The following is a 14,877-nucleotide window of genomic DNA, read 5'->3' as shown; positions in this document are numbered from 1 at the left end:
CCACGACCTCCCGCAGGCACAGCCGTCCTCCCGTCTCCTTGCTGCGATGCCAAAACACCCCTGCGCTATTCCCAGCCTCGCGATCAGCAGCAGCGAGTGCTGTTTGCAGGGTTTAAACAAGAAAAAGACAAATGGATGGAAACTCCCAGGGTGCCAGAACCACGGAGCGGTGGATGTTTCATCATGGTGCCAGAGAGACCAGACAGATATTTACTGAGTTATTTCAATGCTTTAGCTGACCTTGAAGAGCAGGTACTACTGCCACTTGTCTGATGCCAGGGAATAACCTTAAGCTGATTTTTTTTTTTTTTTTGAATCACCAAGTATAACAAAAATGTATTTCCAGCACAGAACTCCAGTTTTACTGTCTTTGCCTTGATATTTTCCTGCTCCCAGTACCTCTTGCTGTTTATAGCTATTCCTCATGACTCAGTTTTCCTTCCTCTCTGTTCTCCCCCCCAGCTACCTTTCCACTACTGGGAATTTCTCAGAAACATCATGCTGCCAGAATTCACCTTTATTCTTAGAAATAGAAGCACAAGAACATTTGCTTGGAAGCAAAATGACAACTGTGAAGAATGACATTGGCATTGGACATCGAATAAAACAGGAGAGGGGCAAATCGGAGGGCAGAAGGCCACAGTTCCTGGGGGTATTTAATTGGCTCAGTGGCATTAGCATGTACATGAGGTTATTTTTGGCAAAATGAGTCCTGGTGTGGAATATGTGACTGATCAGCAGGGGCTGCTGAGGAGCAAGTACTTGAAAACATGGGCTCCTTCTGGGTGAAAGCATTGTGCCACCTTCATGGATGATGGTGGTAGTATCCTTCTAACAGCCCCTGGAGGGCATAAATCATGGTTTTAAGCTGTGTTTTAGCAGAAACACAGACAGAAACAGATTTCACGGGAAAGCTTACAGAGACAGAAAAAAAAATTGATGTAGCTCTCTTGAAGGGCATGATGATGGCTCGCTGTGGTCGACTGGGTTTCAGGAGGATGTTCTGTGGCATTTTGATCTCCATTCTGCTGTGCGAACCCCACAGCTCTCTCCCTCTGTCCTGCAGCACGGGTGCGAGCAGAGCAGCAGCGGGCATTTGCAGCTGCATTCAGCCAGCCTGGCTGCATGCCCTCTGCTTTCCTCCCCATCCCTGCCACGCTTCACCTGCATCGCTGCTTCTGATATACCCCTGGCCAGATCGCCAAATGGTCGCTTCACCAAATTTACCTCTCGTGTCAGTAACTCAAGAGCTGAGAGTTTCAGATGGGCGTCCCCCAGCCAGGACTATTTGCATGGGAACGGTGAGTGGACTCCCTCGCACCCCGCGGCTGCTGTGCTTTGCTGGTGTTGACGTGTCTGCGCAGACCCGCTCTGCAGCACGGGCACACTGGGACTGATGCTTTGTAGAACACTGGAGCTGGGCGGTGCACACATTTGGGATGTTCAAGTGCCCAGAAGTCCTGGGCAAATGTACAAGATCCTTTCAGTCTGCCAGAACATTTCCAGGTGGAAAAGGATGACTGAGAAATGCAAACATGCGGTGGGCCTTTCCAAATGGGTTTCATGGCATATGACTAATAATTCAGTGCTTTTCACAGAAAAGTAAGGGCAGACAAGGCATATGCTCTAACTCTTCCAAGCTTTTTTCCCCTTGTCTCATTTTTCTTCTGGGATTACAAGAGATGGACGGTTAGATTGATTTGTTTTTCTCTTCTGGAGCAAGGCCTTGGGGATTTCACTTTTACAAGGAACTTCCACCATGTGGAGAAAGGTCAGTATCCCTTTTGCTTTGTTGTTTTTTTATTTTTTATTTGTGTGTGTGTGTGTGTGTGTTGTTTTTCCAGTTCCCAGGGCTCTGCACCACACCGTGGTGGTTCCAGATAGATGCTGTCTAGAGCGGAGCTACAACAGAAGAGGGCAAAGACGGTGTCCATCTCTAGCAATGTGGCTAATCCGTGCTCACAGTAACACTGCTGAAAGAGGCGGCAGCATCCTTAGTGTTCATGGCAGCGGCTGTCTCAGATTTTCAGCTAGGCTTGATTACAAACCATGTAATCATCCTACAGCACTGCCCGGGACTATGTATGCTTAAAACTGCATTATGCAGCAGCGGTTTGTCTGGCAGGACCAGCGTTGATGGCCTCTGTCACTGGAAGTGTCAGGGCCACAGGTGGAGCAGGCGTGTGGGTGGCTCATCCGCTCTCTGGCCGCCTGGGAACCACTTGCTGGACTTTGCTCTTGGCTGTTATCTCCTTTAATCAGCTTTGTCAACCCCATTTCCTTGCCATGACAGTAGAACTGAACTGAACTGGGAAGGGGAGTCTAAGGAGGCCTTGCAGACCGATGCTCTGGTCCCATGCAGCAGGTTTGCTTGCTTTGGTGGCAGAGGTGTCGAGTTCTTCGGGGAAGACACCCCTGGTCTGGCAGCCTGTGACTAGGGCTCTGGAACAACTCTTGAATTATGATAATAGCAAACATTCAACATTTTAAAATACAAGATTAGCACCACTGATAGCCGTGGTCTTAGCACTCCCACCGACTGCTTAACTTCTTCACCCTCCAGTGCTGGGTCATAAAAGAAACCGGTTGTCTGGCACAGAGTGACCCAGGCACCCCAGGATGAAAAATTCAACACGGCCAGACGCTTGCTGCTGCAGGTCCAGTCCTGCTCCCACCGCAGTGGCTTGGTGCCCCCTGAAGAGCTGGTCCTGCTGTAAGATGGAAGTGGGACGGCTGAGTCACGGAGAAGCTGTTAGCAGCAAGCAAAGGGCTCCTGGCAGCTGAGTATCCTCGCTGCTGCAGTGCAGAGACGTGGTTTCTCTTAAGGTATTTCTGCTGAATGAAAGATTTGCATCAACCTTGGCTGGCCTCTCCTTTTCTTTAAATGGTGCAATAAATTAGAAAGTGATAAGGGGCCAAAGGGAACATTTGAAATTCCAGTGGCATTTCTAGGAACTGCCCGGCACGCTCCAAGTTCCTCGCAGCAACCTGCTGGCTGGCCTGCAGGAGGGAAGTGGATGGCTATGGCGAAGCACGTATGTGGGACGGCCGTTCGTCCCTGGGAAACAAACCAAAAAAGCCCTCAGCACATCTCAGATTACATTGCCAGCTCCCCAGACCTGAAGGTAGATGGTCCTGTGGTTAAGGCTTTCTGCTGAGGATTCAGCACACTCTCTTTCTAGCCCCCGCACTGACAAAGGGAGCACCAGCAAGGAAGTACCCTTGTAAATATTAGTATGTCCCCTGATGGGGCCTGAGTACTGGACAAACTCATTTGACTGAGAAGGTCTATGGACCCTGCTCGGTGCAGCTCTCCATAAGCAGCACACAACTGGGCGAGCCCGTACCCTGCAGGCAAGTGGGAGCATCGCCTCATGTTTGCTCATGACGGTGCTGCCTGAAGGGCGACCAAGGGTAAGCCACGTTTCTGCAGGGCACCAAGGATGGCTTCTCCCTTAGCGCTGAGCGGGCACATCAGCATCTCTCCATAGCACGGGGCGTTGTTGAGCCCCCATGCCTGTAGCGTACAGGTCTGATGGAGGCATTTCCAGCAGGTGTTCTGGGAGGGAAAGTAATTCACAGTGTTGAATGTGATGCTGGAGATTGCATTCATTGTAAGAGATAGCATGCTGCAAATGTGTCTGAAATCACTTCTTGAATTTTACTGAGTGTGTGCAAGGAGATGGCTCTCCTGAGGTCACCAGAAAATTTGGGACAAAATATAGATTAAGCACTGGATGTCCCCAGCTCACCACTGATCTGCTCTCTCCTCGGTGTGCAAGGTGACGTTGCTCTCCTTTATCGCAGTTGCTCCTCCATTGATGCCATTTGCTGAAGTCCAGCCACACTGAAGCATGTCTGGTTGGGTACCCCAGGTTGGAGGTACCAACATCCATAGGACTGTTGGTAAATAACATCCAGTCCTGTGCATTGCGGCCAGATGCTGCACTATGCAGAGCTTGTCTCTGGCTCAGTTCCGGATGGGCACGGACAGCACAGATAACCTTTCCTGCCTGGACTCGTTCTCCTGCAGGACTTGTGCTCTCTCTGATCAGTATATGGCTCCAACCCCAGTTCTCACTAGCGTTGCCCTCGAGAGGAAGTGCGGGGGCTGTGTGGTCTGGTTTGTGCTTGCTGTACAATGGGCTTTTTATTTTTCTTAACTTCAATGATCTCACACCAGTTTGGAGACTTCCCTTACCATTACTTTCTCTCTATTCCGGAACTTGCTTTTCTTCTGGACAATTGCCATTTTCCTGCTGGAGAAGAGTATTAGAGTGGTAGAAAGAGTATGATTCATATTTGGGAATTCAGGGGGAAAACTAGCAGCCACTAATGAGTGAGGGCAGCACGGGAATGTGCCATGAATTAACAGGGAAACAACCTAAAGGCACTGGCTGTATTCAATGACGGGAAATAAAACAGTTAGCGAGAAGCACGTTAATAATTAGCTAATCACATCATCTGTGTTGCAGTCGGTTGGGTTTTGTCTCCTGTACACCCAGTTTGCAGATGCTGAGCGATTCACAGTGGTGTGTGCTGCAGCTGGCACTGGCCCCTGCTTCCAAGCAGTTTACTTCATGGGGTCAGTAGTGCAAGAAGGTTTCAGGATCTGCAGCCTTCTTCCACCTGTGTTTCACATAGATACGGTAGTCTGTGGATTTACTGAATTTCAGCTCATGTCAATTTGAACATCTGTGTCAGGAATCCTCCATAGCCCAAAATGTACCTGGAGACCAGCTAAGAACAAGAAGCTAACATATCACCTATTTCTTTAAGAGTGTATGCTTATGTGACACATTTAAAATGCCTATGGGTGATCTAAAAAATTACCAGTTACCTCTCATACAGCATGGGCTTAAAGACTTTCCCTCCAGGACTTCCAGGACTGGGTAATACCGTGCATGTAGGCATTTCCCTTTGCTGTTGCTTCTAAAAGCAGCCCAGAGATTTAGCAGAATTTGCTCATTTGAAGAAAGGTAAAACTTTCACATTGGGAAAAATGTTACAGAATGAGGTTGATCTTGTTTTTTAAGGGTAGCCTTTTTTAAAAGGGCTGTTTGGTGACTCAGCTGCAGGTTACTGGGAAGTTACAGGTAGTCTTTGGAGGATGAGGAGGGGCTGTGTCAGGAGAAAGTGAGGTATTCACAGAATACAATGTGTTGTAAAGTGTTAACACATTTATTAATTGTATGTGGGCAGACAACTTCACACACCCTACCAGAATTCACTGTACTGATGTCAGTTCCATATTGTATGTCTCTAAGTGTTATGAATCAGCCAATATGTGACATTAATTATCTGCATTTATCATTGTGCAAACTGACATAATGATCAATTATAGGGTAACACATCAGTAACTGTTTACTGACATAGAGAATTAATCCCCCAGTTTTCTGAAATATTCTGGAATTATCCTGTGCATGCTATATCTACCCAAATCCTATTTTTGTCCAAAAGTAACATTCTTCCATGGCCAAGAGGTGCAGCATGCATGGCGCAATGTCTACTTCAGCAGCAACGCCACGTGCAGGTTCCACAGTGGTGGCTCTCCTCCCACCACCACGTACAGTTCACAGCTTCGCTCCTTCACCTCTTTTTGGAAACGGTTCCCTATAAAGTCCCAGGAAATTGCTTTACAGCTGTCTCGCCTCCTTTGTTCACCCATAACTGGAAACACGAGGTATGTCTCACAGTTCAGTGACATATGACCACTTTCAGGAAATGTTTGAAAAAATGCTGAAAGAATGCAGGATGTTTGGTCTAAAAAAAACAGAGAAGGGAGAACAGACAATAAAAACACCTTCCAGAATGAAGATTTCTCTGGAGACAGTGGAAATCAAGCATTCTCCGTGCCCACTGAAAACAGGACAAGAAAACAGGTTCATTTTCTAAAAAGATCATCTAGGTTAAATATTAGAAAAAACTTCCTAATGATACAGAGAGATGAGTCTTGGAACAACACAGAAAGGTTTGGACTTTCCTTTTCTGAAGTTCAGAAGAAGTGCTTAGGCAAACCTTGGGCAGGAAAGGTTGAGGGTGACATCCTCAGTGGATACTCTTGAACTAGATGATCTGTGATTTTAGGATTCAGGCCTAGAGGACTGTCCTAGCAGGCTGACACAGTTACAGAGCTGGAAGAAGCCCTGTATGGTGATGGTCGGCCATCCCATCCCTCAGGGACTCCTTAGGCAGAAATGGATTTGTCGTGCTCAAAGAGGCAGTGCAGAGCAAAGGAGTCCCATAGCAGCTTTGGAGAAGAGCTCCCAAGGAATGTCTTTTCTTCCGTTTTCAGCCTCTGTAGTTCCAGAACTGGGGTTTCCCTCTGTCTTTACGCAGAAATCAGCACAAACAGACCTTTGAACACCACTGAAACAGAAATATCAAAAAGTGATCCTTTCCCACCTTGAGAAATAAGTATGTCCCAAACACTCTTATCTCAAAAGCAGAAGAAACAGGCTGTGGAAACATTCAGTCTGGAACTTAATCTTTTGAATAGGAGCTGAGTCTGAATAGATTGTATACATATTTGTGTTTGTTCATTTTGAGTTACCAATGCTGTTTTCATCTTTGGCTAAATAAAATTTTATAATGATTTTTTAAAAAGTCCAGACTGGATTTTAAAGGAAGTATACAAAGTACATTTGTCAAATTTACTACTGGAGTAAGTGGCACCAACGCTGATTTTAGTGAGTGTAGTTTCTTACTGTTGTAGCTGACCTTGCCTAATTCAATTGGAAGCTGGACAAATACCTCCTTTGGGCCAAATCCACATTAATCAAAGCTTATATAAATCTCTTAATATCAATAATCCTATGCGTGCTAAACCCAGTAGTTATTTTGATTGTATCTGGCAAGATAAAATTATCTGTACTCAAAACCAGTGATTTGGTTTTTTGCCACATCATTGTATATTAATATAATCTGTCTTACAGCAATATATATGTATGTAAATACACCCGCACACAAACACGTATATACAAATGTCTACCTATCCATATAGAGAATAGGTATGCATTCTGCATACACACCATATCACACCATGTTTCTGTAAGCAACAGAGGTCACTGTAGTACAGGACAAAGCTCCCTTTTGGCATCCACTAAAGGCACCCCTGCAGGCAGTTCCATATCTAGCACCAACACCTTTTTGGTGTGATGTTAGCTGAAAATCAGTCATGTTTCTATGATAGCAATGGAAGCAAGACATATTCACAAATAAATAGTTGCAGGAAATGTCCTTGTTTGGGAAACAAATGAGCACTTGCTCTGGAAATGCTGCGGTACCAGTGAGATCCCTATGGTAGTACTTGGTAGCATCAAAGCTCTTTCAGTGAACTCTGTGTGCATTGGGCTGAGTGCACATGCCTTTGTATACATAATTTCTCTCTCTGGTTTTCCCAGCTGTCTTAACCGGTAACACTTTCACAGAGCAGGCCAGCCCTCTTCTCTCCCAAATCCATTCATTCATTCTTCACTTAGGGCATATTTTGGCTGCCAAATGTGCTCCAGACACATTCCTTTTCTCCAACCAGCTCTTTTTCCTGTCATCCCTTGAATGTATTTTTGTGGCTGTAACATAAGAGGGGCATACTACAAAAGGAGACCCCACTGAATCACTACACAACACTTTATGTACCAGCCTTCCTTCCAACACTACAGCTCTCAGCTTGCCCTTGCCTTTCCATGGAAAAGGAGAAACAGGGGAAAACATGGCTTTGTTCCAAATGTAGGTTGTTTCCACACCCCTAACTGATGAGGAGTTCAGTATAAATCAATGTAACTCAGTGTAAAGAGGTGAGCAGAGGTGTGAACTAGTACTTTCTACTGAAGTACAAAGTATACACAGTGCAAAGGTTTCATAAATGATTTGACCCTCAGTTTTTTTTGTGTAACTGAAATACATGCCAACATGAAATAATACAAGCCAAATACATGCCAGTCATGTCAACAAAACAAGTTATTAGGACATAAAATGAAAATGAAATCCATGTTCTCTATTCTTTGTACTTCAGCAACAAAAGATGTCTGGCAGCTCCAGAAGATAAAGATTACCTCCATACACTATATATCACATTCTTCTCCCTGATCTTTTCCCCTGAACTTTGGCACTTACTTAATCATTGAGGTCTTTTTTCAGGAACATGAGCAGCCTTTAACATGGAAGATATCTGAATGTGGAATCCTACATACAGTAAGTTTCACCTTAAAAAAGAAAAAAATAAGATAAACTTTTATAGCTTGTTATATCTGATCAACATTTGTGCTACTATCTGACTTGTATTTTAACTAGCTAAATAAAAATACCCCGTTAAGAGAGATCAGTATTTTTTTGTTGCTGAGACTGGCTTTCTTTTCTTTAGATGGCTACAGCATCTGATGACCTCAACTTTCTCGGCAAAATTCAAATAGGAATGTGTTCAGGTATGAGTCAGAGAACCTGGATACTGAAATATGAGTCCACCTGAGAGAAACATAGGTATCAACATGTAGAAGATCACAGTGATGTTAAGGCACCACTTAGAAATCTCCCGCATTCTTCAAGAAAAGTGGTATCACACAAGAAGATGTGTAGTGCTTGATAACCAATAGGAGGTATGTGTCTAGGGCTCTGCCCTCAATATCTAAAACCACTATAAGCAACTACATATCCACTGGAGGCAATTGTTTATTTCCCCAAGTTTGCAATTCACGGGCCTTAGCCAAAAAGTACCAAGTAACTAATTTATGGTTGCCCGGTAGTATCTCTTGGGGTTGCTCAGACTCTTTGAGATCAAGTCCTTAAAGACAGCAGTGCTGACCTTGCATTCCCCAAATAGCCCAGGAATAAGAGATGCTACATCAGAATGATGCTGAGGAGCTATTTGGTACTAAAGTTATTCATGCCAAACTCAAAACAGAGTAACCTGGTTTGAATGAAGCCACTTGAAACGCAAAAAGCAACTTGCTTTCTCATTTGGCCTGATTCATTTGACTATCACCTTCAGGTTAGTCAAGCTTACCTCCTTTCTCGTGGACCTGCTGATGAAGAAGTAAGCCTCCTCCACGTCCTGGGGTTGCAGATCATTCACAGCCACTATATGGTCTCCGTGATTAAACAAACATCCCAGTCGGCAAGGACCAGTCCACTGTGAGACACTAGGGTATTTGGAGGACAGATAATAAAGGAAACATATGGGATATCCAGTTACTGCTAACATAATGGCAATGGCTGAACAGGACTGCATTTATGGCACTGCCCTCTGGAAATAACACACAGGTTGAATGACTTTGCAACTTTTGGATCTGGTTCTAGCTGAAATCAAGCTGCTTTATCCATCCCAACGGGTCCTCCTAAAAGCACACGACACCGACATTGCAGCCTGTTAACAAGTGAGACTGGTGCTAGCAAGGTCACCAGTGAGAGTTGGGGATTCCAGTTCAAAAGCAGTCGGCCAGACTCACTGCAGGTACATGTACACTGCTGCAGATGGTTTAGCCCTATGTTTGACTGAGATGATTTCCAAAGTCATCCCAAAAGAATGGAATTAAAACTGATTATAATATGTTTTATCTATGATATAACTGCGAGGATCAGAGATCTGTTCCTGTCCTGACGGGACCCTTATGGAAATTCCAGTATCTCTTTCCTGCTGGTCTCTGATAGACTGTCCTTGATGACAAGCTATTTAGAATTAGCTGACCTGACAGTCAGACCTAGTGCTCTGTTCCAAATTCTTTCAATATGAATTTCCACTGAGAAAGGTCTGTAAATTTAGATGTAGATCCAGTTATTGAGATGGGGTCCCATTTCCAGCCCCTTTTACAATGGTATTTTTTCTTCTTGCTGACAGTGGCTGAAACAAAGTGACTTGCTGTGCACACAGTGCCCCTGATCAGTGTGAATATGAGAGCAACAGCAAAAGGCAGTCTCAGTGCTGTGTGGCAGTGAAAGACCAACAGGTAGCACAGAAGTATGCACTGAACATGTTTTCTGCTCCCTCTTCTTTATCCTAGTCCTTGATATTGAAGGTCTCGGGAGAGCACTAATTTCCAGTGGGACTATTAATAAGACGTATGTGCTCTAGCCCATAACACCTACTTGTGAAAAATCTCTGTCTAGCACTCATTCCTACCACTGAAGCAGTGCTGGGATTTATTTGGAGATAATTTTATGCTGGCATCCATCTTAAGTCAGCTTGATTTATGTAACATAATTTAAGTTTTCACTTACAGCTCACACTTAACTAAAGAGTCTCAGAATGCTTTGCAGGTGCTACTACTTAAATTACAAAATGATGTGATATAGGTCAATGATATGAGGGACACAGGCTAATAGGTTAAAGGGAAAAAAAGGTAAGAAAGGATCTGATGAAAAAGAGTGAATCACTGAATTTACTAGGTTTGGAAATGGTTCCCTCTGTGCCCATAGGTTCCATGTTGTCACCCTTTCCAGTGACAGACAGGTTTTATGGCTTTCCAAAGGACTGTCACCTCTTTCCACAAATCCCCTTTTTCTTCATAAGACTTAAGTATACATAAGGGGGTACAGAAGTCAAATAAATAGGACTTGAAGTCTATCACTTCAATGTGCTTCCTACATTTTGGCTTTGTCATCAATAACAAAGGGTTATTAGCCACTGATACTAAAGCCTGCAAGATTTTTGGTTGAAAGGCCCCATTTACCCTATCACAAGATATATCCCCTCACTATATCTCTGAGACGTGCCATCGTTGTGGTTCACCAAATCAAAGGTAAAACTGACGAGCAGTAATTAGCTGATTTCACACCAACATTAGAAGAACAGCTTTTGGGGTGGGACTTCACTGCTAATTATTACACAGCATGCTAAGGGATCTTGATTCTATATAGCCCTTTTCAACAGCAGTTGAAATAGAAACTCAAGTACATGAAGAGTCAGAAAGAGCAGAAAGGAATCACTGAAGTACCAGCATACATTGACCTTGCCCTGTTCTGCACTGCCAAAACCGTACATGGATGTGTATGGTTGTACATTTCTGTACCTACACTGATTGTTTCTCATTCACATCTGACAGGCACCATCACAAGTCACCCAGAACTTACCATATTTGTCCTGCTGCTTCGGTAAGTTTTAGGTAACTGTTAATATCGGCCAGGGGCATGAAAATATCCAACTTCTGCAGCTGGGTCTCGTTTGTAACTTGACTGTGAGAGAAAACATCAGAGACCAGGCACGCTCTACCAGTACCCCAACTGAAATCCACAGAGAAGACATATCTGTCTTTTCTGCAACAAAAATGGAGAGGACACTTACCTGAGCAGTATAGACAACTGAACCACCGAAAGTGGTAATGAATTTTGCCTTCTCTGAAGGGTTGGCTGCTGGCTGGTGCTGCTTTCTGGGAGTTTTAGGTCTCTGTTTGCTTCCAAGCCTCTTGGATACGCACCGTTGTCTTGGCATTCGGGAGAAGACAGGAGCCCATCATGTCTGCATGTGAGCTGGCAACTCTCATCCAGCAACCTGCTGAAGAGGCACGGTGGTAAAAAATGAACTGGTTTGGCCATTCCAGGTACTCTTGCTGTGTTTGAAGCTGGATCAAATAGCCATCAGTGAAGCAAAGAATAACAAGTTCTTGTACAATATCCAGTGGACAAAATTACAGCTAAGTAAAATAAAGTCCTTCTAAAAGTGGACTATAAATCCCAAAATAAACCTTTTCAGTATTTAAAGGCTGTTTATTAAGCCTGAAAACATTCCAGCTAACAACATGCCTTGAAAAAGAAACTGAGTACAGATTGTTGGCCTTGGCTGTACTGGCTTCTGCAGGGATGTCATGCTGTCCCCTGGGAGATACAATAATTCAGATGTGCTTGAACGCTTTTTAGGTTTATGATGAGCCTTATAATGCCTGGAGCCAACTCCCCTCCACGCTCCAAACAAGACTGGGGTTAGTAGCAAAAGCTGCTCTTGGTATATTTTAACTCAGATGGCATAGGCTTGTGAGGTTTCTATAGTAATTCTGTCCAGGGGCTCTCAAAGACACAGACGAGCTTGAATAAGTCTATTGGAATAAACTGGTTTGTGGGTCTGCATTTCCAATTGCCTCCCACTATGTAGCATGAGACTTGACTGTCTGTAGGTGGCAGGCCATAGCTAACAGCTAATGACCAGTCTTCTGGCTCAGGTAGTATGGTTTTACCGTGTATAGTGTGTATACTCCAAGTGTATACACAGTATACTGTGCTACATGGTGGAGATTGTAAAGTTTCCTTGTGGCACTACAACTGTGACACAAAGTTCAGGTCTTTCTCCGTGACATGCCAAACACTGTACCTTCAAAGTACACAGCATCAGACCCGTTCTTTGGATGGGAAAATGGAAGGAAGGAGATGACCTACTCAGGATCACATAACTTCTTACTGGAAAAGCTAGGAGCTAATGCCCCATGTCTACCTTTCTCTTTTGACCACTAACTAATGCTGCCTGCTTTGGAGCGTACCTGTCTGAAAGGTTGCTGGAGCTTGGCTGCGGTATCTGAGTAAAGTGCTAGGCTGTTATGTCATGAAAACCTAGAAAAAGTATGAATCAACAAAAAGTGCTGCATCCTATAGTCAGAGGCTGTCTAAATGCATGAGTTTGCAATGGGAGTTTAAATTTCATGTTGATGACTTTGAATTTCACTCTGGTATTCCCACGAGTTCTGAACTTTCTGAACCAAGACCAAAGAAGGACTCATTCAAACAAGATGCAGCCCCTAGATATTGTTATGTAAACACCACAAATGATAGCTCTATCTTTACCACTGTGTCACTTTTAATTTTCAAAACCTTAATGAAGTTGCTACTTACAGTGATTTCATTGACATATAAATGTTCTCCTTTACTGGGTTCTTCTGCACTGGCGTCTCTTGCACAGGGACATCAGTCTCAGCTGTAGGGTCAGGCTTTGGAACTTCAGTAGTGCACTGTTGGAAAGACATAACAACATAAGATGTAAATATCCTTGCTCTGCCTACAGAAAAGATCTTACTTTCCTTATTTTGTTCAGTGCTCATGCTGTTTAAACACATTGGCTAATATATCTTGGCTTTCCCCAAATAAGTAACTTCCCAGAAACCATGAGCTAGAAAGGTGGTTGAAACTTAGAAGTTAATGTTATCTGGTACTATTGACACTACCATTTGCTTTCCTTTCAGGCTGGGACATGTCCAGCTATATTCTAAAGTACTACCACAAAAATTTTGTTATGTTTTAATTTAAGCAGGCTGAAAAAAAGAGTCTTGTACTTTGGGTGTGCTGAACTTAAAGCACTTCGATTAGATGACAAAATCATATTGTTAATGTCCTTCAATTAGCTGTACAGTCTTTGGAGAGAGGCTGTGACTTCTGCAGAAGACTGACTACTTAGCTTCTCCTGATGACTAACTACATGGGAAGCCCAGAGAAATTAGCCTCCCAAATCAGGTGCCCAAATTTGTTTAAAATTACCAGTATGATTCCTCCTGCTCCCTTGTTCTACAGTGAAATGTAGATACCAAAATGTTTCACAGTGTTTTTAAAGTACTGCTTCATTTTATGCAGCTTACTGATGCTTCTACAGAATTACGTTTTAAAATATATAAAAATAATATACAGCTACATTTTCTAAACGAAGTTTTCACTTTTGAAAAAAACTCCTGTGATACAACAGGCAAAAGCCATTTACAATGAAACAGTCAATTTGGGGAATTTCAACAAAATCAGCAATGTTTTTGTCAAAATGCCACTTTCTACCAGAAAGAATCTTTGAATGTGTCTAGTGTATTTTTTCTTGTACAAATGAAAGCTCTATTACTTACTGCTTTATCTATGTATTTCTTTTGCAAGGTACTAGTGGTTCCTCATACCAGTTCCTCTTTGGCTCATTAAATGTCTCCTGTCTCCTCGGAGCTATTAACAAACCAGCAGAACTCACAACTGATAAACTACCTTTGCTAAAATATTGCTGGGAGTTTGGTAGTAGTCATCTTCGTCCTTTTTGATGTCTTCATCTGTATCCGACGACAGCAGATTTTCCTCACTCTTTCCCAGATTTTTATCCTGTTAAAAGAATGGTTTTGTATTTAACAGGTTCAGTTATAGAGATTGTTTAACATGTATTTTTCCATTTACATGGAGAAGTAATAGAACCAGCAAATATCTACAGAAAACAGGGGAAGACATGTTTCTCCTGGGAGAGAGATATGCTCAGAGCCAGTCTGTTTTAGGAACAAGGTTTCTGTAGTTGTGCTCCTACTTATACTTTTGCGATCCACTGTCCACGGACAAAACTGGCCACTAATATTAGTACTTCTCATAGATGGATTTGTGGTAACCCGGCAGTTGCAATTGACTGCATGTTCACAACCCGTTATTTTTAAAAAAAATCAAGTGGGTTAAACACTTCATGTACGAACCTGCATGCATTTAGGGTCACTTGTGTGCAAAAGATTTTTTTATTTGCATTCAGTTCTAAAGTCCTCACACTAGGAAAAAAATCTGTAAGAAATCTAGAAGTTGATTGGGAGATATTTGTCCTTTTTAAGCCCCTTTTAACTGCTATCAAGTAAAGAATGAATTTGGGATTTCCCTGACTAATGAGAAGTCTATTAACTCATACTTCTCCATGAACTAGAACATATCCCAGAGGGCTGGAGATCTGAGATTGAATCCTTTGTGTGTTGGGTGATATTCTGCCTTCACAAATACCTGAAATACTAAGTTTGCAGCAATTTGGTAAGTCAAGGAGAAATTAATCCCTCCACCAAGTTTACCTTTCTAAGTCACAAAGATAAATTATTTATTTTTATGTCTCCTTGTTGACTTCACTATAATGAAGAGTATGGTAATTAGTATTTAGCTGCCTCCCAGTACAATTCCCCATGCCATGTTTGTGAT

General features: G+C 43.1%; 1 protein-coding gene and 1 long non-coding RNA gene across 4 annotated transcripts in view; one reads left to right on the top strand and one right to left on the bottom strand.

Annotated features, from left to right (window-relative positions):
* Positions 1 to 5,176: 5,176 nt before the first annotated feature.
* Positions 5,177 to 14,877, bottom strand: part of PLEKHS1 (pleckstrin homology domain containing S1) — a 21,282-nt gene continuing 11,581 nt past the window's right edge. Inside the window, exons 9-15 of one of the 3 annotated variants that reach the window (XM_072869702.1) lie at positions 13,930 to 14,040; positions 12,811 to 12,926; positions 11,276 to 11,485; positions 11,065 to 11,166; positions 9,002 to 9,137; positions 8,116 to 8,204; positions 5,177 to 6,369 (exon numbers count right to left, since the gene is read on the bottom strand). In XM_072869702.1, the coding sequence (XP_072725803.1) occupies positions 8,136 to 8,204; positions 9,002 to 9,137; positions 11,065 to 11,166; positions 11,276 to 11,485; positions 12,811 to 12,926; positions 13,930 to 14,040 (744 nt within the window). In that variant the 3' untranslated portion in view covers positions 5,177 to 6,369; positions 8,116 to 8,135. The remainder of the gene's footprint in view (positions 6,370 to 8,115; positions 8,205 to 9,001; positions 9,138 to 11,064; positions 11,167 to 11,275; positions 11,486 to 12,810; positions 12,927 to 13,929; positions 14,041 to 14,877) is intronic. The other 2 variants (XM_072869703.1, XM_072869704.1) reach the window with 2 other exon arrangements.
* LOC140655334 (uncharacterized) lies at positions 8,523 to 11,276 on the top strand. Its single transcript, XR_012043749.1, has 3 exons — positions 8,523 to 8,594; positions 8,987 to 9,448; positions 11,037 to 11,276. It is a non-coding gene; the product is annotated as an uncharacterized lncRNA (long non-coding RNA).

Source organism: Ciconia boyciana, chromosome 8 (genome assembly GCF_034638445.1).
Source record: "Ciconia boyciana chromosome 8, ASM3463844v1, whole genome shotgun sequence".
NCBI classification, from domain to species: domain Eukaryota; kingdom Metazoa; phylum Chordata; class Aves; order Ciconiiformes; family Ciconiidae; genus Ciconia; species Ciconia boyciana.
This window is presented reverse-complemented; position numbering and strand designations above follow the sequence as displayed.